Source organism: Symphodus melops, assembly GCF_947650265.1.
Source record: "Symphodus melops genome assembly, chromosome: 8".
Taxonomy (NCBI): Eukaryota; Metazoa; Chordata; class Actinopteri; order Labriformes; family Labridae; genus Symphodus; species Symphodus melops.
Window position 1 is genome coordinate 644,311 of NC_136698.1, and position 27,058 is coordinate 671,368.

Genomic DNA, 27,058 nt, shown 5'->3' on the forward strand with positions numbered 1-27,058 from the left:
GACTAAAGTAACAACGTGTCAATCTGCGTCAAAAACGCTTCATTTAGGAGAGACTACGGGTTTCACTACTGCGCGAGACGCTAGCTTAACAGTACATTAGCCGTCAACATTCACGACAAAATTAATTAATAGCTTTATAAATATTATTGAAAAATCCACAGAACTGATACGGGATACGTCAGCAGCTGAACACCACCGTTTGTTTACATCTAAACAACTAAAACAATACTTTAAAATGTGTTTATCAGCAGAGCATGAATCATCATTTCCCTTTCTCTGAGCTAGCTGTTAACAGCTCTGACCATGTGCACCATTATCACCTTATCACACACACACACACACACACTCTCTTTTTATCATTATTTCCCCTTTAAGATGTTAAAAATTGTTCAGTGTGCGACAGGCTTTAGCAGAAATAGGAAGCAACAAGGCTTCCGTTTCTATCTCCGTCCTCCAGATAGTTTAGAGCTGAAGAAGCCTTTCAGAGGAGGAGAGGTGAAACCACTGAAACAAACAACTATGAGACGACTTCTTTGACTGCACACTGTTCATTTATTGGTATAAAGCTTAAACACAGCTTGAGCAAAAAGGAGCACCTCTATATATAATTTTAATGTCACACATGAAATGAACTTTCACATCAACAAAAAGGACTTTACATTTTCAAAGCAAAACACATTCATGGAAAATCGATTAATTCTAAAATACAGCGTTGGAAAAAGTATAAATCAGTGTCCTCGCTCCTCTTCATCATGTGTGTGAAGTGTGTTGTTGTAAATCCACTCTGATCCTGTATTTGATCATGTCTATAAACCCCTCTATTTCAGCCCTGCTCAGAACAGGCTGTTTCTGTGTCTGTAGCTTTAAATATGTAAATGAGCTGTGTCTGACCACGCCCCCTCTCTGGAAGGGCTCGGGTGTACTCGCTGCTTTCTGGTTCCATGTCCTATTGTTTACGGTGAGAAGGCAGACTCAGAGGGCAGAACAAACACCTAGCTGTGGGAGTGTCACCCACCTGGGGGAGGGGCTACTGCCCTTTGTGATGTCATGAAGGGAACATCTCCAAACGGCCTCTTTGAGCACACATTTTCTGAAAAGTGGAGCAGGCAGAAGACGGAGAGGATGGACTTTTCTCATCATTGGTGAAACACGTTAGAGCAGGGGTGTCCAAAGTGCGGCCCGGGGGCCATTTGTGGCCCTTGAGTGGATTTTTTGTGGCCCTGGACTTCAAATCGAAGAATCTGAAGATTTTGGCCCCAGGCCTCATCAGATGGCATAATTTGTTCTTTTTTGTCTTTTTCATGTTAGCGAGGGAGACCTATAAAAGCCTGACTATTCTTTCCAAAAAATTAGAACACAACAGTTTCCCACTGCAATTAGTTATTGTGTTTACATTATTTTTTGAAGAGGTTAAAATACAAAAAGTTCCCTCCAATATTTAAGAAGAAAAAAAAAACCCTGTGGCCCGTGAGCGATTCTAACGCGACAATTTTGGCCCGCAAGAAAAAAAGTTTGGACACCACTGCGTTAGAGGAACATGGAGGAGCGGAGTTTAACAGATTACCTCTTTTAAAATATTAAACTTTAAAGTTAAGCTCGAGAGAGGCAGACTGGATTCACATTTCTAATTTAACAAAATAGTTTTCTCTGGAACCCGAGCGCTGTTTCAGGTTCATCATCGCAGCCAAACAACCCGAGGATGAACCTTTGATGAGTGTGGTATGTTGTGTTTCATTTAACAGAAACGTGTCGGTATGTTTCTGTTCCTTGGAAAGGGAGCGTCTCGGGTAATGAATGACGACACACAGCTGCGGTATGTAAACACCACTCGAGGCCAAAAGAGATAAAAAGAATGCCAACAAGGTTTTTATTCTTACAGGAAATACTCTCCCAAATTAAGAGGCTGGAATTGAATATCAATCAGAGATAAAACATTAAAACCATAAAAACACATTGAAATAAAGACAAAAAAATCCCAAATCATTCCTCATAAACGACGTCAGCATCCTTCAGTCCGCCTTCAGGGCGAACACCACGTCGTCCTGGCTGACGTTCAGGCGGACTCTCTGCAGGACTCTGAGGCGGCTCGGCTCCAGCAGGAGGATCCTGCAGGCTCCCAGACGCTGACACACCGCCAGGCCCTCCGACACGCTGATGGGCTGGAGACCCTCGACCCGACACAGAGCCTGGTGCTGCACGAACACCTGACAGGCCGAACGCAGGGAGAACTCAGCCACTACAACAGGCTCGTGCAACAAAACCAAAGACGTATCAAGCTGATGTGTGTGAGAAGTGTGTGCGTGTTTTTATTGTCCCACAGGTGGAGACACACCTGAGACTTTCAGACACACACACACACACACATTAAACCTGTCTTCCCGTCTTTCTCCGTCTGACTGTGAAATAAGATCAGCTGTTTAAATTCAAACTCTGATCTCATCAGTGTCTGCTGTAGTTTGCGGTTTCATCCAGCAGAGGGCGCTGCTGACAATATCAGGAAGAACTGTGCAAGTGATGAATCTGTTTAGCTTTTTGTTAAATCCATTTATCATTTAATGCATCATTAAATTAATCCATCATATAATTATAACTGCTTCTGAATTTTTTACTTGGAGACTGTTTTTTTTTTTTTTACCTTTTATGATTTTTCAGTAAATTCCATGAGGTGAGTTTACGCTCTACTAACATTTAAATGTGAGCTCAAACAGGCTATTTGGAGCTGTTCCCTTCATGACATCACAAAGGGCAGTAGCCCCTCCCCCAGGTGGGTGACACTCCCACAGCTAGGTGTTTGTTCTGCCCTCTGAGTCTGCCTTCTCACCGTAAACAATAGGACATGGAGCCAGAAAGCAGCGAGTACACCCGAGCCCTTCCAGAGAGGGGGCGTGGTCAGACACAGCTCATTTACATATTTAAAGCTACAGACATAAAAAATAGCCATTTTTAAGCAGAGCTGAAATAGACAATCACTCCAATGATTCCCCTTTAGTCTACAACATTTTTTTTTGCCCCCTGGTGGTGGAGTTTACAAACTGATTGCACAACATCAACACTCTTGCGAAGAATAACCACTGAAGACAAACATTCACAGTTTTATTAGTGATTATTGATGTTTATTTGATCTCAGCATGAACACAATCACCATCACATTCAGTTTTAACAAATCCAAGCAAGGCAGGTTTATCGGTCAAGCAAATGTTCATCACTTCAGAAGAACTTAAAACACAAAACCACATGAAATATATTTGGATAAAAATCAAACCAATCAAATGAATAAAACAAAGTCAGCATTGATTTAAGTGTAGATGTACGATTTGAAATTGTATATATGAACAGGTTATGTAGATACATTATGTTTATAATTTATTTACGTTTTGTCGAACCTTTTCACCATCACATCCAAGAATCATGCTTTGCGAATCATTCAACATTCAGAGAGAGGTCAGAAAAAGTGTCCGATGGTCGATAACAAAAACTGGTGCGCGCCTGTAGCTAACTGCTCCTTTAATGCTAACTGAAGTTTAGTTCGGCGGACGTCACGTTAAAGGAAGAATGTGCGACTTTTTGATCCAGTAGATCAAAGAATGAACACCAGAATGAAAACCAAAACAAACTGCTGTTAGGCCACGCCTCCTCTGTATTAAACCTTCCACAATCTCCGTCGATTAGAACGCACCATAATTAAACACCATCAAGCGCAAGCGGCTGACAAAAATCATCCTCGGCTTGAGCTGCAATCACCTGTCCTTCATTGTTGTGCTAGCATGCTAATGCTAGCGCTCTCAAGTTAGCTCGTAGCTTCACACTGCATGTGACGTTCAAGGTCGTCCTGTCCGCGTTTGCACGGCTCCGACGCCAACACAGCCAACGAGGGCTCGCGCAGTCACTGCATTTCTAAACGTACAAAGAATTATCAATTCGAGAGTTCCCTGCAAAAGACACTGAAAGCTTAATTCCTCCGAATCACATCGAGTTTAAAGGCTGCTGCAACATTTCCCCATTTAAAACCGAACATTTAAGAGGCAAGTTTGAAAGCAATTTTATCTTCAATATTACTAACTGGGATTGCCATCATCAGTAATATAGAGAATTAAAGCCCATCTTATTCACCTGTATCGTATCATTACCGTCTCAGGTAATACACCTCCTCCAGTTCCTTTCTGGAGGACACTACAGTTTCAGCTCAGCCAGAAACTCTTCTATTTCTTTACTCCTTCGGTTCCAGCTTGTTGTTTCTTTTGTTCTCTGCAGAGCTTTGATGCTTTCGTCGCGATAGAAGGAGGCGACTGGTATCGATGCAGCCCTCATGTGGAATTGCATCGACCCTTGGTAATCCTTTCTAACAAAGTGTAAGTGTTTTGCAAAGTGGTTGTAAAGCACCTGTTTCTCTCCAGGCTCCAGTTCCTTTCGGAGCAGTTTCTGGTATATTGCCTCGGCTTTAGCCTTGTCTGACTTTGCGTACACATTAGCAAGATCAATTTTCTTGACGAATGAAGAGTTAGGGTAAAGAGAAATAACCTCCCTATGGAGACTGATTGCCTTCTTTGTCATGCCTGGCCTCGGGCGACTCTCACTGAAAAACAAGATCTTCCATTTGTAGCAGAGTGCTAAACACCTCATGAGATAACGCTCACCTGGATGCTTTCTCAGAGCATCCTTTGCCAAATCAATGGCTTCATCGACAGATATGTGGTATGTGTAAACTCTCAGTAACGGCTTTATACCACTATAGCTGCTGACCGGATTTTTGAGGATCTGCTTGGCCAAGTTCCGTGCTTTATCCTCAAATTTTTTTCCTTTCTTGGCACGTTGCATTAGGTAAACTGCAGCGAGGTACAAGTTCTTTGCATCCTGATTCTTTGCACGTTTCATTTCCTTCAGGCAGTTAGCAGCTACCCCTCCTTCGTTGTGCTTACTGGCAGAAGCTAAACCTATGAAATTGCTGGAGTTCCACTCCACCATGTCCGGCTGCATCCTGATGGCTTTCTCAAAGAAATCTGCAGCAAGCAGCTGCTTCTTTTGACCGAAGTTCATCAGGGTCCAGGCTTGTTCAGCGTAGATCTCTGGATGGAGCTCGCCCTGGGATGGAGATGGGTATTCTCTCATCAGGGCATCAACCTTTGACAGGTAAGCCTGACTCTCTGCTTCATCTCCCAGGTGGTGGTGCAGCCAAGCCAGGTTCCCGTAGTTCACCACTAACCAAGGACCCTCATCTGCCTTTCTCAGCTGGTTGAGGGTCTCTGCAGCCTTCTGGAACAAACTCTTCGCCTCTTCATTAAACCCCAGCTTATACTCAATGAAGCCCCGCAGGTTGTAAATGTGGCCCAGCCATCGGTTTCTCTTGCCAGTGCCGATGTCCTCAAGCTTGTCCTTTTTACGTAAAAGTTTGGACTTCTCGTGATTTAGAGCCCAGGTGAAGTGGCACTGCAGACCCTTCAGCTTGGAATTAAATTGTCTTTGACTTCTGGAAGCACTGAAGAAAAAAACAACATCAAAACACACTAAGTTAATACAACAGACCCTGATGTGTGATGGGCTCAGATCAGATCACAAATGTTCATCTGCAATTTGTGGAAAAGGAAGATAACATGATCAGCTTCTTCATGAAACACAGATGACTGCTTCAACACACACCACCCTTTGCACAGCACCTTCACCGGGCAGAGGAGCATGTTCAGTGACAGACTGCTGTCACAGTTGTGCTCCACGGACAGACTCAAGAACTCTTTTGTCCCCTTATAGGCCATAAGACTGTACAACACTTCACTGTCACGGCAGGGAAGAAGCACACGGTGAACCCTGGACTCTTTTTTCACTTTTTCTCACTCCTCATCTGCACTGCTGACCTCAGAGTCAGCCTCCAGTTGGACACTTTAATGCATATTGATAGTCACCTTACTGAGCACTGGTCACTTTAAAGATAATCACCCTAATCATGTCTGGTTTCATCCTACTGTTGTGTTATGCTACATCTGTAATGGTTGACATGATCACCCTAACTAGGTCAAGTTTCACTCTATTGTCTTCAACACTTAATGCTAATCTGCCCCTCAATAGTTGGGTACTTGAATGACAATCACCCTAATCACTCCTGGTTTCACCTTATTGTTTTGGACACTTAATGCTAATCACTGCTCCTTTAAGTTGGTGAGCCAATTTACATTCCTGCATTGACTGTTTAATGACTGTACTCACACCTCTGGCACTACCTCAAACACCTCTGTACATGCACATGTAACTAGTTTCTAGAAGGTCAGCACTTTGTTTCTAAGGCTCTTTAACTGTTTACAGGTCTCTCTTAACCAACACATGTTTTTCTCTCCTCACAGGTTATGTACATTTATGCTATATAAGTTTAAGTCTAATGCTAATGCTAACTGCACAGGTTATGTACATTATGCTATATAAGTTTAAGTCTAATGCTAATGCTAACTGCACAGGTTATGTACATTATGCTATATAAGTTTAAGTCTAATGCTAATGCTAACTGCACAGGTTTAACCTGTAATTATGTTTACCCATAGTCACATAGGGGCTGCTAAATCTTGTTTGGGGGATTATTGTATAGAGAGGGGGGGGGGGACAGCGGGTGTGTATTGTAACTAATGTCTTGTGTCCTGCCTGTCTGTATACTGCTACTGGATGCCCTGCATTTCCCTCGGGATCAATAAAGTATCTATCTATGAACTACGCAGATGATACACAAGTACAGTACATGTTATAACATCGCCAGGAGATCACAGTCCGATCAAAGCACTGAGTAAATGCACAGAGAAAATCAATGAGTGGATGTGCAAACATTTTCTCCAGCTGAACAAAGACAAAACCGAGGTTGTTGTTTTTGGAGGAAAGAAGAAGTGACGAAGAGTCAGCACACAGCTGGAGTCAGTTAAACTCAAAGTTTCAGTTTCTATGCTCCGTATATCTGGAACAAACTCCCAGTAAACTGCAGGTCAGCTGAATCTCTCAGCTCTGTTAAATCCAGGTTAAAGACTCACCTGGTTACAGCTGCCTTTAACTATTTTAATAAAGATTTTAATCTTTCACTCTGCACTGTATATATAAGTAACTCTTTAACTGTCTTATATTTTTACTTGAATTAATTTGATTTGAATTATTTGTACTTGAACATATTATCAGATTTAATAATGTCGGTGATGCTTTTTGGTGTCTTGTGTGAAGCACTTTGAAATGCCTTTGTTGTTAAAATGTGCGACATAAATATATTTACAGGTAATTTAGTGCTGAACTTGAACAAACTGAAGCTTGCATCACAGGCAGCTTGGATAAGTGCATAAAATCTGGGAAGTCCTGGATGAATGTTGACTTTCCCAAGAAACTATACCAGGACAATGTGCTCCACAAACTGCAGGAAATGACCCTAACCAATAGAGATGAGGAAACTAAACTCATAATGATACACCTGCTGCTAAAATCCATTCATTAAGTGTTAACAGCATCATAATGACACGTGAACTCCTACCATGAGAAACCATTCAGAGTCAAAGCTCACCTCATGTCTCAGACTTCTCTCTGTAGTCTTATGAATGTTGGTCAGTTTGGAGGGTTCCTTCTGTTGCTGCAGCTTGGAGTTTGCAGAAACATAACAACACACCCACGAGCACGTAGATATAGTCGATGCAGACGTCAGGAGGCGGGGCGTGTGCATGTGAGCGAACAGGCGCGACTTCGCTGCAGCACATCGCCCTGCAGCAGAACATAAGCGAAGTCGAACATATGTTGAAGAACCTCAGTGTCATAGATCTCTAAAGGAAACTTATGAAGCATGAGGGAGGTTTAGAGAAAATGGCGTATATAAAAACGCCACTCTGATGCGCGTGAGGCAGAGCGAATGAGTTCGCGCGAATACAGCGACGCAGACACGCGCCTTTTGCTCCTCGTTCACGCGCCAAGAGTTTCGTTTCCAGAGAAAGGAAACGTGAAGCCTCATGACTGTCTAAAACGAATCATAAAATCATCTGACTGAGCTGATAGGTGGTGACAAAGTTTAGTTTCCTATATGGACTTTAAAGTTCAAACACGAGGGAGCCAATCAGGAGGAGCCAAAAGGCAAATAAAAACATAATTAAACTGTAAAAGAATTCAAAGTAGATATGACAGCATGAGGAAGAATACAGCTGGAAATACAACGATAGCAAACATGGTATTTAATAGTTCTAAATATGGACATGTTTGGTTTTGAAACATTCATTTAACATCCTGGATGGAGAGTTTTTAATGCTTTATTGAAGCAGCTGCTGATATATGAATACAACATGAATGAATACATATTTATCAGAAAAGATGAGGTTTGTAACTTAGATGTCCAGATTGTGACGTCATGCAGTGAATGCAGAGAGAGAGAGAGAGAGAGAGAGAGAGAGAGAGAGAGGAGGTCAAGGGGTCAGTTCCCCTGGCAGTCTAAGCCTATAGCAGGGTGAGATCTATACCTGCTTCAGCCATAATAACAAGCTTTATTAAAAAGAAATGTTTCAAGTCTATTTATTAAATGACAGAATGTGTCCGCCTCCCAGGTCCCGTAGATACTCCAGAGAAGAGGGGCCCGATACCTGCAGACTCTACCTCCTGTAGTTTAGAGACTGTAGGTACCAGCAGGTCTGATAACATGATGATTGTTCACTTTTATTTTGTGATTACTTCTTTACCCCGCCCTCAAGCTGTTTGTCCAATGATTGAAGGATTTCTGCACACTTGTGGTTTTCTTGAGAAATTCTGAAACTTTTGAAACTTTTGAGAAATTCTCCATCTACAAGTGTATTTGAGTTTTATAAATCACTTTATGTTTCTAATTTACAGATTAGATTTTATTTATGCTCTTCTATGACTTGATATATTTAGTGTCTGTAAACAGTCAAAGTGACATGTGTCATATTATGTAATGGATCGATATTAAAATTGATCAGTGTGTGTTTGACTTCGTTTGGTCGACCTGCAGAGCTGCTACCTGTCAGCTTTATGACTCTTTGCTGCCACCTGCCGGAAGGACCAGAGAACTGTGTCTCCACGGCTTCAAAATAAAAGGTTTCTGTCCAATTAAAAAAACACTTAATGTGATATCTTATATCTGATCATCTGCCTTTGTTCCCCTTTAGAAACTTTGACAAATATGGACATGTTTGGTTTTGAAACATTCATTTAACATTCTGGATGGAGAGTTTTTAATGCTTTATTTAAGCAGCTGCTGATCTATGTGTACAACATGAATGAATACATATTTATCAGAAAAGATGAGGTTTGTAACTTAGATGTCCAGATTGTGACGTCATGTAGTGAATGCAGAGAGAGAGAGAGAGAGAGAGAGAGAGAGAGAGAGAGGAGGTCAAGGGGTCAGTTCTCCTGGCAGTCTAAGCCTATAGCAGGGTTAGATCTATACCTGCTTCAGCCATAATAACAAGCTTTATTAAAAAGAAATATTTCAAGTCTATTTATTAAATGACAGAATGTGTCCGCCTCCCAGGTCCCGTAGACACTCCAGAGAAGAGGGGCCCGATACCTGAAGACTCTACCTCCTGTAGTTTAGAGACTGTAGGTACCAGCAGGTCTGATAACTGCAGACTCTACCTCCTGTAGTTTAGAGACTGTAGGTACCAGCAGGTCTGATAACTGCAGACTCTACCTCCTGTAGTTTAGAGACTGTAGGTACCAGCAGGTCTGATAACATGATGATTGTCCACTTTTATTTTGCGATTACTTCTTTACCCCGCCCTCAAGCTGTTTGTCCAATGATTGAAGGATTTTTGCACACTTGTGGTTTTGAGCCTTTGTAAAAAGTGTGATGTGAAAATGAACCAAAAAACATAAAAAAAACCTTGTATTTGGTCCCGATCAAATAAAATTCAAGGACTTTCCTGGTGTGAATACAAACTTAGTTCCTGCTACTTTATTTAGACTTAGACTTAGAGACGCAGACTGAACTTTTTTGATCCTTTTGGGATGACTCCCTCAAGGAAATTTAGGTTCCAGCAGCAAATACAATCTAAAATGTAGCAGGTAACAAAAAGTAACAATATAAAGAATAAGACTCTTCCGTTGGAGTCCACAGCCTCCACTTCAGCTCCCTCTAACAGAACAGGTTGCTCCCTCTGTCTGGACCTCCCAAAGTCAATGACCAGCTCCTTGGTCTTAGAGGTGCCGGTGTGTGAGACGTAAAAGATCGTTCTCACTGCGGTCCAGGTTCCAGGTGAAGTGACACTGCAGGGACTCCAGTGTGGTTTGACTCTGAGCAGCACTGAAGGAGAATAAAAACACAAACATGTAAACACATCAGCAGCTAGTTCTGACATGTTTTGAAGTGTGCTACGTAAGCAGGTCTACATCGTACAACTTATCACCAAACCCAGACACACCTGTTCATCCTGCTGACAGCGAGCAGAGCTCCTGTACCTTCTGCTGTACCATGAAACATGTTGACTGTATATAAAAATGGACACTGGCCATTTTGCTGAAACCTTGCACTGATGACAACATTTGGAGGCAGAATCTTGGTGAAAACAGCGATAAACTGGCCTACCTGCAATCATGACTCGTCACCCTGCATTAAATATTTGGAGCATTGTGAATCGTAGAATAAAACCAAGGAGAGCCTGGCTGCAAGAAATGTCCGTCAACAGCACTTAAAGAGACACACACCAAAACGGAGCGTTCTGATAGAGCTGGTTCCTACAGAGTCACAAACCCAGTATCAGAGACTGTCTGATGAACTGCTTTTAATAACTGGAACACAACAAGGTTTTATTCTAAGCCCATTGCCATTCTCCTTTTGGACTAATGACTGTACTGCTTTACATCATGATAATGTCATTGTAAAATATGCTGATAAACTTCTGTCATAGGACTCATCAACTTAAATGAGCCGCTCCCCCAGACGGTTCGTGTTTTCTCTACGCTCAGGTTCACCGTGTTTATGACCTCGTATCTAAAACCGTCCTGTGTTTTCTTTTCCCCTCAGGAGGAGCAGATCTCCAAAGAGGCGAAGGTATGTTCCCTGAAAGCCTTCTCAACCAGCACGTGTGGCGCTCTTAAATCATGCACGCTGATTTTTATTTTGTTGTGTGTTCTCAGCCCGTCGCCGAGGAGAGACCGCCATCGCAGCAAGAGCCCCCGCCGCCATCGCAGTCGCTCCAGAGACAGATGCCACCGCTCCAAATCTCCAGGTAATACATTTAGAGTCATTCATCCTTTTTAGTCTCATTTTAATATAACGATTGTACATGTGGGGATTTGTGAATGATTTTGTGGCTTTTATTCTGAAAGGTCACAACAGAAGCCGCAGACATCGCAGCCACTCAAAGTCCCCCGAGAGGTGAGCAGGAAGAACTTATTTTCCAGTTTTCAGACACGTTTGGATTTTCTCATTCTGATCTGTGTGCTTCCGACTCGCCGTAGAGTTTAAAGTAACAGGCTGTGAGTGAGAGTGTTTAAAACTTCACAAATACTGTTGTCGCCTTCACTTCCTGTTTGAGTCGACTTCCAGCCCTGATCCCGTCAGACCACACCCGAGTAATTAAAGCCAAGTCATGTCATTGTTGCCATTCCCCCCCTGCCTTCATATCTGTTATCTGGCCAGTTCAGCCACTTCCTGTTTGAACTCTGACCATGTTTCTTTTTTTTTTTTTAATGTGTGAATGTAAAAAATGTTTCTGATTGTTTAAAAAAAAAAAAAAAGTGTCCCGCCCTGAAATAAAGACCCTGATTCTTTAGTCGTGTGTTTTTGGAGTTATTGAATAAAGAAGAAGCCTTTTCTCTTGATCATATTCGAGATGTTTCTCCACCTTTTCCTGGAGTCTGATTCTGAAAGACACACACCTGTCTACGTCAGGTCTGACAGCTGACCAATCAGAGGAAGATCCACGAGGTCCAAGGTCCCGTGATACAGAACTCCAGCCAATCAGGAGACAAGGCTGACTGTGTCTCTGTAACTTTGTGGGGGGGGGTTGTTTGCTGCTGCCTGTCTTGGCCAGGTCTCCCTTGGAAAAGAGGTTTTTAGTCTCAATGGGACCGACCTGGTTAAATAAAAACAAATGAAGCAGGAGGAACACACCGGACCATGGCAGCAACAGCAAACAGGAAGCTTTAATTAAATGAGTGTTTCTTCAACCACAAATCTCACTGACCAAAGGCTTACCGTGATGGATGTACAAGCTAACAGTTAGCCACATTTAGCTCGACCACCACTCTATCACCATGAGGGGATAGAGTGGAGTTGTGTTGCGAGAGTGCGGGGATCTCGGCTAAGCAGTTGCCGTTTTTAGGAATTATTTTAATATCCTAGTTTGTTGCTCTTATTTACTTGACCTTGAAACCTCGACCCTGCCTCACTTTGATTGGTCGGTCTGGGCCGAGTGTGAATCTCGTCAGGAGGACCAATAACTGCCTTTCATAAAGATATCGCTGCTGCCTTGAACTAGAACATCACTATTGGTTATTAGGAGCGCTTAAAGAAATACACAGTTTATTCAGCTTTTATACCTTTAAAGTTATTGAGTTATTACAGTTTTGAAGTCATTCCCCTCTATGGTCAGATCAGAGGCTGTTAATACTGGAAAGGCCTCCTTCACAGCCGTTACCTGGAGGGGACTCTCCTTGGGTCTCTCACACCCTAGTGGGTCCTAACCACTTTAAAGCAGAGTGTCCCTCCCCAGTCTCTGTGTTCCTCTCTGGTATTGGAACAATGGGGACAAAAAGCTTCTTACCTTAGTCTTCTATCCCTTTGGTCCGTCGTGGTCCAACAAGAGGAAAATATAAGATCTGAAAGGAAAAGGGTTTTTGTTGGAAAGTCCTTACAATGGAAGGTTTCCTTTTATTTTATAATAACACAATTGATTAAATACAGAGCTTACAAAATAATACAAATCCTACAAAAGAGTGCTATTCTCACAGTGAGTGATGAGAGCTAAATAAAAGAGAATATAAGTCAGCTGATCACAGGTGCAGAACAAGTGTAGAGCAGAAGTCAAGTCCCAAAAAGGAAGACTGACCCAGAGAGAAGCTTGTGCTTCCCTCCTATATACTCTGGTTGACTCTCAACATCTACGTCATGACAAGTTCAATATACATTTTGTGTTAGGTCAAAAATAATGTAGCAAAAACAAGACATATATGGTTATATGTGTGTTTGTCATGCAGCTGCAGGACACTCCCTGATCTCTAACAGGGCACTTGTACACACCCCACTATGTGAGCAGTCCAGGACCCCCAATAAGATTTACAGCCTGCACTCACACAAGCGGTTTTATAACCGCCAACTATTCTAACACATAATAATATGACACTCCTTACAATGTTATAAGTACACATTATGCATGTAATACATATCAACTTTTTATGTTAAGGTTTATAAAAGTTAAAATATGACTATTGTGATTAGCTAAATTCAGCCTGAACTCAGCCTGAGTAAAAGTGTCAGCCGAGCTTTCAGCTGTTGACGATGAGCAGTCTCCCTCGCTTCAGACCGGTGAGGTGAATCATCTGGGATCTTTCAACAGTTGTCTATTGTGAGGCAGAAGTTTTGAAAAGAGTTGGTGAGGGATTTGAGGCCGATGATTATCATGTCTGATTTTGCATAGTTGAGAGATTTGAGTTTATTGAGGCAGTTTGTCAGGGTGGAGCAGGTTACAGTGGAGACGTACTGCTGGGTGTCATCTGCATAGCAGTGGAAACGGAGGCCATGTTGGCGGAGGATGTTACCAAGGGAGAGCGAGTACATGATGAACAAGAGGGGACCAAGCACCGACCCCTGGGGGACGCCTTAGGACAAAGGAGCTATGGAGGAGGATGCTGTGGCTGATGGTGTCGAAGGCTTCAGTGAGGTCGAGGAGGATGTTGAGGAGGAGGTCGTTGGTGACTTTGAGGAGGGCTGTTTCAGTGTGCTGGGAGCAAATGCAAAACACCTCTGTGAACAGATAGAAGCCTCTGTACAAATTAGCTGAGATCTTTATTCTGCATGAACAGAATTGTTCCCCCTAAATTTGCCTCGCTTTCTTTACTGCCCTGGCTCTGGCAGGTTTCGGAGAAACTCCTCTATATCTCTGACCATTATGCCTCTGTCTCTAGTCTCCTCCAGGAATCTGATGCTCTTCTCACGGAAGTAGGATTTTTCTGGTATGGCTGCAGCCTTCATGTGATACTGTATCGACCTGTGTCTGTCATTTTGATCATGGAATAAATAATTTGCATACATGTTGTAAAGCATCTGTTTGTCTGCAGGTTCTGCAGGTTCATTTTTGAGCAGCTTCTGAAATATCTGCTCAGCTTTGTGCTTGCTGTGACGTGACTTTGCATAGACAGTTGCAAGATCTATTTCTCTTTTGAATGAAGCATGTGGGTAAAGAGAGAGCAGCTCCTCGTGGAGAGCGATTGCTCGGTCCACCATGCTTTGTTCTGGATCAGGGAGACCTCTGCTGTAATAAATGATCCTCCATCTGTAGCAGTACGCAGCAAATTTCTTCAGATAACGCACATCTGGATGTTCTCTCAGAACTCTCTCTGCCAAATCAACGGCCTCATCAACTGATGTGTGGTTTCTGTAAAGGTTTAGTAAGACCCACATACCGCTGTTACTGAGGGGCAGAGCTCTCAAATTTCCTGCCAACTCTCGGACTTCCTCTCGGATGTTTCCTCCTTCATAAGCACGCTGCTCAAGGTAGAGAGCAGCCAGGTACAAGTTCTTTGGATCCCGTTCCTTGGCTTGTCTCATTTTCTCCAAGAGGTCAGGGACCTGCCTCGGCTCACTGAAGTGTTGGGCTTTCTTTAACCATATGACATAGCTGGTGTTCCAGTCCACCATGTCCGGCTGCATGCTGGCAGCTTTCTCAAAGTAATCAACAACCAGATTCTTGTCTTCTCTGAAGAACATCAGGGTCCAGGCCTTCTCAGCGTAGATCTCTGGATGGAGCTCGTCCTGGGATGGAGATGGGTATTCTCTCATCAGGGCATCAACCTTTGACAGGTAAGCCTGACTCTCTGCTTCATCTCCCAGGTGGTGGTGCAGCCAGGCCAGGTTCCCGTAGTTCACCACTAACCAAGGACCCTCATCTGCCTCTCTCAGCTGGTTGAGGGTCTCTGCAGCCTTCTGGAACAAACTCTTTGCCTCTTCATTTAACCCCAGCTTATACTGAATGAACCCCCACAGGTTGTAAATGTGGCCCAGCCATCGGTTTCCCTCCTCTGTGCTGAAGTCCTCCATCTTGTGTGTGAGACTTAAAAGATAGTTCCTGCTGCGGTCCAGGTTCCAGGTGAAGTGACACTGCAGGGACTCCAGTGTGGTTTGACTCTGAGCAGCACTGAAGGAGAATAAAAACACAAACATGTAAACACATCAGCAGCTAGTTCTGACATGTTTTGAAGTGTGCTACGTAAGCAGGTCTACATCGTACAACTTATCAACAAACCCAGACACACCTGTTCATCCTGCTGACAGCTAGCAGAGCTCCTGTACCTTCTGCTGTACCATGAAACATGTTGACTGTATATAAATATGGACGCTGGCCATTTTGCTGAAACCTTGCACTGGTGACAACATTTGGAGGCAGAATCTGGGTGAAAACAGCGATAAACTGGCCTACCTGCAATCGTGACTCGTCACCCTGTATTAAATATTTGGACCAAGGAGAGCCTGGCTGCAAGAAATGTCCGTCAACAGCACTTAAAGAGACACACACCAAAACGGAGCGTTCTGATAGAGCTGGTTCCTACAGAGTCACAAACCCAGTATCAGAGACTGTCTGATGAACTTGTTTTAATGTTTTAATTTGGACTAATGACTGTACATCATGATAATGTCATTGTAAAATATGCTGATACTACTGTCATAGGACTCATCAACTTAAATGAGGATAACACTACTAACAGATCCGAGGTACAAAACTTAGTCAGAAGGGGTGAAGCAAACAATCTTGTAAAGGCCAATAATTTGACTCCTTTCAGTTTTTCGTCTAGCTCCCCACCTCCACTGTAAACAGTGTTGGTGAAGCACTGCTTCCCCCTCCTGAGGCGACGGACGGTTTGCCAGAATTTCCTCGAGGCCGACCGAAAGTCCTCCTCCATGGCCTCCCCGAACTCCTCCCAGGCCCGAGTTTTTGCCTCCACGACCGCCCGGGCTGCGGAACGCCTGGCCTGCCGGTACCCGTCAGCTGCCTCAGGAGTCCTATGCGCTAGCAACGCCCGATAGGACTCCTTCTTCAGCTTGACGGCCTCCCTTACTTCCGGTGTCCACCACCGGGTTCGGGGATTGCCGCCACGACAGGCACCAGAGACCCTGCGACCACAGCTCCGAGCAGCTGCTTTGACAATGGAGGTGGAGAACATGGTCCACTCGGACTCAATGCACCCAGCCTTCCCCGGGATCTGCGAAAAGCTCGTCCGGAGGTGGGAGTTGAAGACCTCACTAACAGAGGGTTCAGCCAGATGTTCCCAGCAGACCCTCACTACACGTTTGGGCCTGCCGAGTCTGACCGGCTTCCTTCCCTGCCAGCGCATCCAACTCACCACCAGGTGGTGATCAGTTGACAGCTCAGTCCCTCTCTTCACCCGAGTGTCCGAGACACACGGCCGAAGGTCAGATGACACGACCACAAAGTCTATCATCGACCTCCGGCCTAGGGAGTCCTGGTGCCACGTGCACTTATGGACATCCCTGTGCTCGAACATGGTGTTCGTTATGGACAAACTGTGACTAGCACAGAAGTCCAATAACAGAACACCACTCTGGTTCAGATCAGGGAGGCCGTTCATCCCAATCACCCCACTCCAGATCTCACTATCGTTGCCCAAGTGAGCGTTGAAGTCCCCCAGTAGAACAATGGAGTCCCCAGTCGGAGCACTGTCCAGCACCCCTCCCAGGGACTCCAAGAAGGCCGGGGACTCCACACTGCCGTTCGGGCCGTAGGCCGAGACGACAGTGAGAGACCTGTCCCCTACCCGAAGGCGCAGGGACACGACCCTCTCGTTCACCGGGGTGAACTCCAACACCTGGCGGCTGAGCTGTGGGGCTATGAGCAAGCCCACACCAGCCCGCCGCCTCTCACCGCGGGCAACTCCAGAGAAGTAGAGAGTCCAGCCCCTCTCGAGGAGCTGGGTTCCAGAGCCCAAGCAGTGCGTGGAGGTGAGCCCGACTATTTATCTAGCCGGTACCTCTCAACCTCCCGCACAAGCTCGGGCTCCTTCCCCCCCAGTGAAGTGACGTTCCATGTCCCAAACGCCAGAAGCTGCGTCCGGGGATCGGGTCGCCGAGGCCCCCGCCGTCGACTGCCGCCCGATCCACATTGCACCCGACCCCTACGGCTTCCTCTGTGGGTGGTGGGTCCACAGGAGGACGGGCCCGCGTCGTCCTTTCGGGCTGAACCCGGCCGGGCCCCACGGGCAAGAGCCCGGCCACCAGGCGCTCTCCTGCGGGCCCAACCCCAGGCCTGGCTCCAGGGTGGGGCCCCGGCTCCGCCATGCCGGGCGACGTCACGGTCCTTGTTTGTATTCCTTTCATAGGGGTTTTATGAACTGCTTTTGGTCTGACCCGTCACCTAGGACCTGTTTGCCTTGGGTGACCCTGCTGGGGGCTAAAAGCCCCCGACAACATAGCTCCTAGGGTCATTCGGGTGCTCAAACTCCCCCACCACGATAAGGTAGCAGTTCAGGGGGGTATTATGTGATAATCCTTATTTTACTGAAGGTAAATTATAATTCTACCTCTTCAATAAAAATACAAAAAAAACAAAAAACAATCAGTAATCATGATCATTTAAAGGAAACACAAATTAAATGTATTTTAACCGTGTCACGCTCACGGGTAGAAAACAGGGAAGGAGGACCCAACTGCAGGAAAACTCAAATTTATTAAACAACAGATAAAACAAAAACTTAATCAAATAATAAATCCAGAATTCCAAAAACCCAAAAACCCAAGGAGCAAAACAAAATAATCCACAGGAGCAAAACAGCAAAGGCACATGCGACAAACTACCAGAGACCAACGAGAATGAACCGACAAGAGACTGAGGAAAACACAGAGACTAAATGCACAAGGGGTAATCAGACGCAGGTGAGACTAATAAGACAGGTGAGGACAAACAGGGTAATCAAGACAGGAGGGAAACACAGAAGGCAGGAAACCAGACAATACTAATAACATGGAACACTGAAGAAACACGAGGAACTGAAGGATGAAAACACAGAAGAACAGGGAGAAGACTAAACAAGTGAACACCTGAGGTCTGGACTACGTAGAGAGTTCAACATATCAGGGTCTCTCTGGGTGATCTGGTTTAACAAACTCTGACATACAAGATGGTGATTATCAGTCCTACGATGCCGGTTATCAACCTGAGGGTTTCCAAGAGCGCGTTCACGTAAAAGGGGCGGAGTTAGCATCATTTAACCTATCACAATCATCACCGCGTCTGCCGTCAGCAGATCGTCATATCTACGAAGATATTTGCACAAACTACAAACTCTTTTAACAATATAACTATGTTAAGACAAACAGGCTCCCAAGAGACACAGCTGCAGGAACAAATGCAGGAAGAACAAAACAAAGGAAAATATGCAGCTTATATTTGTCCCATGGTTAGTTCACCTTAGAACTGACTCTAATAACTCGTTTCTGCTCTGAACTGAATGTGCTGCTCTGACTCTTTAAAGTAGAGAAAAGCTTTTAGAAGTTAAACTGCAGCTCATCACAAACAGAGCAGGATGGACACGTTCAACATGAAAATACAAAGACACAAGAAAATATTCATTATTTTACATCTTCAACTAAAACGTTCCGGTGCTTTCTTCAGTCTCTGTTTAAGGATATCAGTAAACAATAATCATTAACTAAACAGAATATAGTCTAATGTAAAATCATGCGGGAAACATAAAGTGTCCCCCCCCTCCTCTCGAGCTCCACGATCTAAAGATCTGATTGGTCAGTGTGCGGAGATTTTCACAGTTTGATCTCTTATCTCCAACATGACCTGCTCCGGAGCAGGTCAGGTGTTCAGCATCAGTTACCGTGGTGATATACCCAGGTAAAAAGTAATTGACCTTCGTAGGACTGAAAACCGAGGGTTAACCCTGAAGTGACCTCGCTAAGATCAAATCCTGCTTTGTAATACCGGCCTCAGAAAACACTTAGACACAGGAAAACACGAGGGGAAACAAACAGAACACTAAGGAAAGAAAGAAAACGAAAACAAGACAAAACACAGAAACAAAACCAAAGCATGACAAATAAAAAGTCCAAAAAGCATCAAAGTGAGAAAAGTAAATAATGAAGCTAAAGAAGAAGAAAAAGACTAAAAGTTCAGAATAATCAGAGATGTAAACATTCGTATGCAGGTCAGATACTCACCTCATCTTTCTGCTGTTTCTTCCTCTCAGTGGTTTTCTAAAGATGATTTAGTCTCTTGATGTTTCTGTCTGCTGACAGTCTCTTCAGCTCTCTGTGATGATGATGATGATGATGATGGTGATGAAGTGCAGCAGCTTTAAATGTCTGTGACAGAGGCGTGTCATTTTCTTAATCAGCAGGATACAAATGTGACTTTCCTTCTGCAGAATGGAAACTCAAAGCTCAAACGTGTTGTCCACTTTATTGTGATTTGTCGCCACCAGGAGGTCTCTGAGTGTAACTGCAGTGTGGTTAAATGAAGGGTCACGGCTCCCCCTCTGAGACCTCGTGCTTTTGTTGACAAACAGAGAGTGAAGAAGCCGGTTTGTGAGAAGATGAAGAAACACGTCGATTCAAAAGGAACAGTTTATATGACCAGAGATTGATGAAGGCTGAATGTCTGCAGCCCGTTGTTTATTATGTCGTTCAACTGTTACCATGACAACTATATAGGTCGTGGTTTTTAAGGTGGTACACCTTTTAGAGACTAAAGTAACAACGTGTCAATCTGGGTCAAAAACACATTTATGGAAAATCGATTAATTCTAAAATACAGCGTTGGAAAAAGTGTAAATCAGTGTCCTCGCTCCTCTTCATCATGTGTGTGAAGTGTGTTGTTGTAAATCCACTCTGATCCTGTATTTGATCATGTCTATAAACTCCTCTATTTCAGCCCTGCTCAGAACAGGCTGTTTTATGTGTCTGTAGCTTTAAATATGTAAATGAGCTGTGTCTGACCACGCCCCCTCTCTGGAAGTGCTCGGGTGTACTCGCTGCTTTCTGGCTCCATGTCCTATTGTTTACGGTGAGAAGGCAGACTCAGAGGGCAGAACAAACACCTAGCTGTGGGAGTGTCACCCACCTGGGGGAGGGGCTACTGCCCGTTGTGATGTCATGAAGGGAAAATCTATCTAAATAGCCTGTTTGAGCACACATTTTCTGAAAAGTGGAGGAGGCAGAAGACGGAGAGGATGGACTTTTCTCATCATGGTGGGTTGTAAACATACTGGAGACACATATAGAATCATGATGAAGTGGATTTGACAGAATATGGAACTTCAGCCTGAAGTATCTCGGCTGGTTTATTAATAAAATCTTAATAAATTGGGACGCTTACATCCGAGTGATTGGAGTACTGGACAGATGTTCTTGGGGTGAAAAAAGATGTTTTTTGTGAGCTGGGTGACGTAGTGATGAAACGAGAGGTTGCTGTTGAAGATGATTGCAGATACGTGTGGAGGGGGATAGAGTGGAGTTGTCTATTGTGAGACAGAAGTTTTGAAAATAGTTGGTGAGGGATTTGGGGCCGATGATTATCATGTCTGATTTTGCATAGTTGAGAGATTTGAGTTCATTGAGGCAGTTTGTCAGGGTGGAGCAGGTTACAGTGGAGACGTACAGCTGGGTGTCATCTGCATAGCAGTGGAAACGGAGGCCATGTTGGCGGAGGATGTTACCAAGGGAGAGCGAGTACATGATGAACAAGAGGGGACCAAGCACCGACCCCTGGGGGACGCCTTAGGACAAAGGAGCTATGGAGGAGGATGCTGTGGCTGTCGAAGGCTTCAGTGACGTCGAGGACGAGGTCGTTGGTGACGTCGAGGAGGGCTGTTTCAGTGTGCTGGGAGCAAACGCAAAACGCCTCTGTGAACAGATAGAAGCCTCTGTATAAATTAGCTGAGATCTTTATTCTGCTTGAACAGAATTGTTCCCCCTAAATTTGCCTCCCTTTCTTTACTGCCCTGGCTCTGGCAGGTTTCGGAGAAACTCCTGTACTTTCCTGTCTTTATTCTTCTCCAGGATTCTGATGCTGTTCTCACGGTGGTAGGATTTTTCTGGTATGGCTGCAGCCTTCATGTGATACTGAATCGACCTGTGGCTTTGCTTTTGTACAAAGAATAAATAATTTGCATATATGTTGTAAAGCATCTGTTTGTCTGCAGGTTCTGCAGGTTCATTTTCGAGCCGCTGAAATATCTCCTCAGCTTTGTGCTTGCTGTGATGTGATCTTGCATAGATAGTTGCAAGATCTATTTCTCTTTTGAATGAAGCATGTGGGTAAAGAGAGAGCAGCTCCTCGTGGAGAGCGATTGCTCGGTCCACCATGCTTTGTTCTGGATCAGGGAGACTGCTGAAATAAATGATCCTCCATCTGTAGCAGTACGCAGCATGTTTCTTTAGATAACGCACATCTGGATGTTCTCTCAGAACTTTCTCTGCCAAATCAACGGCCTCATCAGCTGATATGTGTTTTCTGTAAAGGTTTAGTAAGACCCACAGACCACTGTTACTGAGGTGCAGAGTTCTCAAATTTTCCGCCAACTCACGGACTTCCTCTCGGATGTTTCCTCCTTCATCAGCACGCTGCTCAAGGTAGAGAACAGCCAGGCTCAAGTTCTCTGGATCCCGTTCCTTGGCTTGTCTCATTTTCTCCAAGAGGTCAGGGACCTGCCTCGTCTCACTGAAGTGTTGGGCTTTCTTTAACCATATGACATAGTTGGTGTTCCAGTCCACCATGTCCGGCTGCATACTGGCAGCTTTCTCAAAGTATTCAACAACCAGATTCTTGTCTTCAGTGAAGAACATCAGGGTCCAGGCCTTCTCAGCGTAGATCTCTGGATGGAACTCGCCCTGGGATGGAGATGGGTATTCTCTCATCAGGGCATCAACCTTTGACAGGTAAGCCTGACTCTCTGCTTCATCTCCCAGGTGGTGGTGCAGCCAGGCCAGGTTCCCGTAGTTCACCACTAACCAAGGACCCTCATCTGCCTCTCTCAGCTGGTTGAGGGTCTCTGCAGCCTTCTGGAACAAACTCTTCGCCTCTTCATTTAACCCCAGCTTATACTGAATGAACCCCCACAGGTTGTAAATGTGACCCAGCCATCGGTTTCCCTCCTCTGTGCTGAAGTCCTCCATCCTGTACCTGAGACGTAAAAGATCGTTCTTGTTGCAGTCCAGCTTCCAGGTGAAGTGACACTGCAGGGACTCCAGTGTGGTTTGACTCTGAGCAGCACTGAAGGAGAATAAAAACACAAACATATAAACACATCAGCAGCTAGTTCTGACATGTTTTGAAGTGTGCTACGTAAGCAGGTCTACATCGTACAACTTATCAACAAACCCAGACACACCTGTTCATCCTGCTGACAGCGAGCAGAGCTCCTGCACCTTCTGCTGTGCAATGAAACATGTTGACTGTATATAAATATGGACGCTGGCCATATTGCTGCAACAGTCAAACTCGTCTGTAACTTTTACAGCAGTGTTATTGAAAGCATCCTCAGCAGCTCGCTGACTGTCTGGTTTGGTCATCTCACTGTGCATGATAGATGTCAGCCTGCCAGCCCTAGAAGATATTTCCAATGATCGGCTCCTGTCACACGCCCTCAGCATCACCAGAGACCCCTCAGGTCATCCTGCAGCTGATCTTTTTGTTCCTCTTCCCTCAGGCACACGGTATCGCTCTAATAAATGCACTTCGTCCTGTTATATACAAATGTTTTTTTCCATGAACTTCTCGCAGCCTGAGCAAGCTTGTCTGATCTACAGGACTGTTTCTCATGTGACCCTGCTGTCTCAGGTCTGTTTGTTTTTCTGATCTGTATTTATATCGTCTGCTTTTCAAACTCACTGTCTTGTGTCTTTGTCCAGTTGTACTGTTTGAACTCTTGCACGTTCTTTCCAACATGGTTTTATACTGCATATGTTGAAGTTATATTTGGACCAAAGCACAGCACAGATGTTTCATTCAGACCACAAGAAACAGTCTGAAAAGGGGAACAAGGGGAATAAAGTAATCTACGTATTACTTTGTTTTTATTGCATGAAGAAACAGGAAGTGAAAAGGTAACGTGCAACCTTTTATAAAATCCTGCTGCAAACACTGTTTTTATTAATACAAGTAAGAACATTACAGATCCCTAACGTCCTCGTACCTTTTTATGATCACGCACATTTACTTGTTAGCAAAGTATTGATATTCTGTGGTAATCCTTATTTTACTGAAGGTAAATTATAATTCTACCTCTTCAATAAAAATATATTTAAAAAAAAAACAAATAGTAATCATGATCATTTAAAGGAAACACAAATTACATGTATTTTAACCCTGTCACGCTCACGGGTAGAAAACAGGGAAGGAGGACCCAACTGCAGGAAAACTAAAATTTATTAAACAAAAGATAAAACAAAAACTTAATCAAATAATAAATCCAGAATTCCAAAAACCCAAAAACCCAAGGAGCAAAACAAAGTAATCCACAGGAGCAAAACAGCAAAGGCACATCCACAAACTACCAGAGACCAACGAGAATGAACCGACAAGAGACTGAGGAAAACACAGAGACTAAATGGACAAGGGGTAATCAGACGCAGGTGAGACTAATAAGACAGGTGAGGACAAACAGGGTAATCAAGACAGGAGGGAAACACAGAAGGCAGGAAACCAGACAATACTAATAACATGGAACACTGAAGAAACACGAGGAACTGAAGGATGAAAACACAGAAGAACAGGGAGAAGACTAAACAAGTGAACACCTGAGGTCTGGACTACGTAGAGAGTTCAACATATCAGGGTCTCTTTGGGGGATCTGGTTTAACAAACTCTGACATACAAGATGGTGATTATCAGTCCTACGATGCCGGTTATCAACCTGAGGGTTTCCAAGAGCACGTTCACGTAAAAGGGGCGGAGTTAGCATCATTTAACCTATCACAATCATCACAGCGTCTGCCGTCAGCAGATCGTCATATCTACAAACATATTTAGAAAAACTACAAACTCTTTTAACAATATAACTATGTTAAGACAAACAGGCTCCCAAGAGACACAGCTGCAGGAACAAATGCAGGAAGAACAAAACAAAGGAAAATATGCAGCTTATATTTGTCCCATGGTTAGTTCACCTTAGAACTGACTCTAATAACTTGTTTCTGCTCTGAACTGAATGTGCTGCTCTGACTCTTTAAAGTGGAGAAAAGCTTTTAGAAGTTAAACTGCAGCTCATCACAAACAGAGCAGCATGGACACGTTCAACATGAAAATACAAAGACACAAGAAAATATTTATTATTTTACATCTTCAACTAAAATGTTCCGGTGCTTTCTTCAGTCTCTGTTTAAGGATATCAGTAAACAATAATCATTAACTAAACAGAATATAGTCTAATGTAAAATCATGCGGGACACATAAAGTGTCCCCCCCCTCCTCTCGAGCTCCACGATCTAAAGATCTGATTGGTCAGTGTGCGGAGATTTTCACAGTTTGATCTCTTATCTCCAACATAACCTGCTCCGGAGCAGGTCAGGTGTTCAGCATCAGTTACCGTGGTGATATACCCAGGTAAAAAGTAATTGACCTTCGTAGGACTGAAAACCGAGGGTTAACCCTGAAGTGACCTCGCTAAGATCAAATCCTGCTTTGTAGTACCGGCCTCAGAAAACACTTAGACACAGGAAAACAAACAGACCACTACGGAAAGAAAGAAAACGAAAACAAGACAAAACACAGAAACAAAACCAAAGCATGACAAATAAAATGTCCAAAAAGCATCAAAGTGAGAAAAGTAAATATTGAAGCTAAAGAAGAATAAAAAGACTAAAAGTTCAGAATAATCAGAGATGTAAACATTCGTATGCAGCTCAGATACTCACCTCATCTTTCTGCTGTTTCTTCTTCTCAGTGGTTTTCTGAAGATGATTTAGTCTCTTGATGTTTCTCTCTGTTGACAGTCTCTTCAGCTCTCTGTGATGATGATGATGATGATGATGATGTGCAGCAGCTTTAAATGTCTGTGACAGAGGCGTGTCATTTCCTTTATCAGCAGGATATAAATGTGACTTTCCTTCTGCAGAATCGAAACTCAAAGCTCAAACGTGTTGTCCACTTTATTGTGATTTGTCGCCACCAGGAGGTCTCTGAGTGTAACTGCAGTGTGGTTAAATGAAGGGTCACGGCTCCCCCTCTGAGACCACGTGCTTTTGTTGACAAACAGAGAGTGAAGAAGCCGGTTTGTGAGAAGATGAAGAAACACGTCGATTCAAAAGGAACAGTTTATATGACCAGAGATTGATGAAGGCTGAATGTCTGCAGCCAGTTGTTTATTATGCTCGTTCAACTGTTACCATGACAACTATATAGGTCGTGGTTTTTAAGGTGGTACACCTTTCAGAGACTAAAGTAACAACGTGTCAATCTGCGTCAAAAACGCTTCATTTAGGAGAGACTACGGGTTTCACTACTGCGCGAGACGCTAGCTTAACAGTACATTAGCCGTCAACATTCACGACAAAATTAATTAATAGCTTTATAAATATTATTGAAAAATCCACAGAACTGATACGGGATACGTCAGCAGCTGAACACCACCGTTTGTTTACATCTAAACAACTAAAACAATACTTTAAAATGTGTTTATCAGCAGAGCATGAATCATCATTTCCCTTTCTCTGAGCTAGCTGTTAACAGCTCTGACCATGTGCACCATTATCACCTTATCACACACACACACACACACACTCTCTTTTTATCATTATTTCCCCTTTAAGATGTTAAAAATTGTTCAGTGTGCGACAGGCTTTAGCAGAAATAGGAAGCAACAAGGCTTCCGTTTCTATCTCCGTCCTCCAGATAGTTTAGAGCTGAAGAAGCCTTTCAGAGGAGGAGAGGTGAAACCACTGAAACAAACAACTATGAGACGACTTCTTTGACTGCACACTGTTCATTTATTGGTATAAAGCTTAAACACAGCTTGAGCAAAAAGGAGCACCTCTATATATAATTTTAATGTCACACATGAAATGAACTTTCACATCAACAAAAAGGACTTTACATTTTCAAAGCAAAACACATTCATGGAAAATCGATTAATTCTAAAATACAGCGTTGGAAAAAGTATAAATCAGTGTCCTCGCTCCTCTTCATCATGTGTGTGAAGTGTGTTGTTGTAAATCCACTCTGATCCTGTATTTGATCATGTCTATAAACCCCTCTATTTCAGCCCTGCTCAGAACAGGCTGTTTCTGTGTCTGTAGCTTTAAATATGTAAATGAGCTGTGTCTGACCACGCCCCCTCTCTGGAAGGGCTCGGGTGTACTCGCTGCTTTCTGGTTCCATGTCCTATTGTTTACGGTGAGAAGGCAGACTCAGAGGGCAGAACAAACACCTAGCTGTGGGAGTGTCACCCACCTGGGGGAGGGGCTACTGCCCTTTGTGATGTCATGAAGGGAACATCTCCAAACGGCCTCTTTGAGCACACATTTTCTGAAAAGTGGAGCAGGCAGAAGACGGAGAGGATGGACTTTTCTCATCATTGGTGAAACACGTTAGAGCAGGGGTGTCCAAAGTGCGGCCCGGGGGCCATTTGTGGCCCTTGAGTGGATTTTTTGTGGCCCTGGACTTCAAATCGAAGAATCTGAAGATTTTGGCCCCAGGCCTCATCAGATGGCATAATTTGTTCTTTTTTGTCTTTTTCATGTTAGCGAGGGAGACCTATAAAAGCCTGACTATTCTTTCCAAAAAATTAGAACACAACAGTTTCCCACTGCAATTAGTTATTGTGTTTACATTATTTTTTGAAGAGGTTAAAATACAAAAAGTTCCCTCCAATATTTAAGAAGAAAAAAAAAACCCTGTGGCCCGTGAGCGATTCTAACGCGACAATTTTGGCCCGC

At 43.8% G+C, this 27,058-nt stretch overlaps 4 protein-coding genes and 1 long non-coding RNA gene across 5 annotated transcripts in view; 1 reads left to right on the forward strand and 4 right to left on the reverse strand.

Annotated features, from left to right (window-relative positions):
* Nucleotides 1-4,170: 4,170 nt before the first annotated feature.
* Nucleotides 4,171-10,426, reverse strand: LOC306828541 (interferon-induced protein with tetratricopeptide repeats 1-like; the record flags this gene model as incomplete). The annotated part of the gene is made up of 4 exons (XM_079351061.1): nucleotides 4,171-5,473; nucleotides 7,620-7,707; nucleotides 10,185-10,249; nucleotides 10,368-10,426. The coding sequence occupies 4 exons, from the start codon at nucleotides 10,424-10,426 to the stop codon at nucleotides 4,171-4,173; spliced, it is 1,515 nt and encodes a 504-aa protein (XP_079207187.1).
* A 542-nt stretch (nucleotides 10,427-10,968) lies between these two features.
* On the forward strand, nucleotides 10,969-11,324 carry LOC306828513. The gene is made up of 3 exons (XR_013779756.1): nucleotides 10,969-10,996; nucleotides 11,083-11,174; nucleotides 11,275-11,324. It is a non-coding gene; the product is annotated as an uncharacterized lncRNA (long non-coding RNA).
* Nucleotides 11,325-12,783: 1,459 nt separating this feature from the next.
* LOC306828147 (interferon-induced protein with tetratricopeptide repeats 1B-like) lies at nucleotides 12,784-19,478 on the reverse strand. The gene is made up of 2 exons (XM_079350421.1): nucleotides 19,346-19,478; nucleotides 12,784-15,302 (listed from the first exon to the last, which is right to left on the reverse strand). Exons 1-2 carry the CDS (start codon nucleotides 19,348-19,350, stop codon nucleotides 14,003-14,005), a joined length of 1,305 nt encoding a protein of 434 aa, XP_079206547.1. The 5' UTR covers nucleotides 19,351-19,478; the 3' UTR covers nucleotides 12,784-14,002.
* A 1,494-nt stretch (nucleotides 19,479-20,972) lies between these two features.
* Nucleotides 20,973-27,058, reverse strand: part of LOC306828523 (interferon-induced protein with tetratricopeptide repeats 1B-like) — a gene marked incomplete at its 5' end in the record, with an annotated part of 201,523 nt that continues 195,437 nt past the window's right edge. Inside the window, one exon of the mRNA XM_079351040.1 lies at nucleotides 20,973-21,048. The remainder of the gene's footprint in view (nucleotides 21,049-27,058) is intronic.
* Nucleotides 21,029-25,133, reverse strand: LOC306828656 (interferon-induced protein with tetratricopeptide repeats 1B-like). Its single transcript, XM_079351196.1, has 2 exons — nucleotides 25,040-25,133; nucleotides 21,029-22,397 (listed from the first exon to the last, which is right to left on the reverse strand). The coding sequence occupies exons 1-2, from the start codon at nucleotides 25,042-25,044 to the stop codon at nucleotides 21,119-21,121; spliced, it is 1,284 nt and encodes a 427-aa protein (XP_079207322.1). The 5' UTR covers nucleotides 25,045-25,133; the 3' UTR covers nucleotides 21,029-21,118.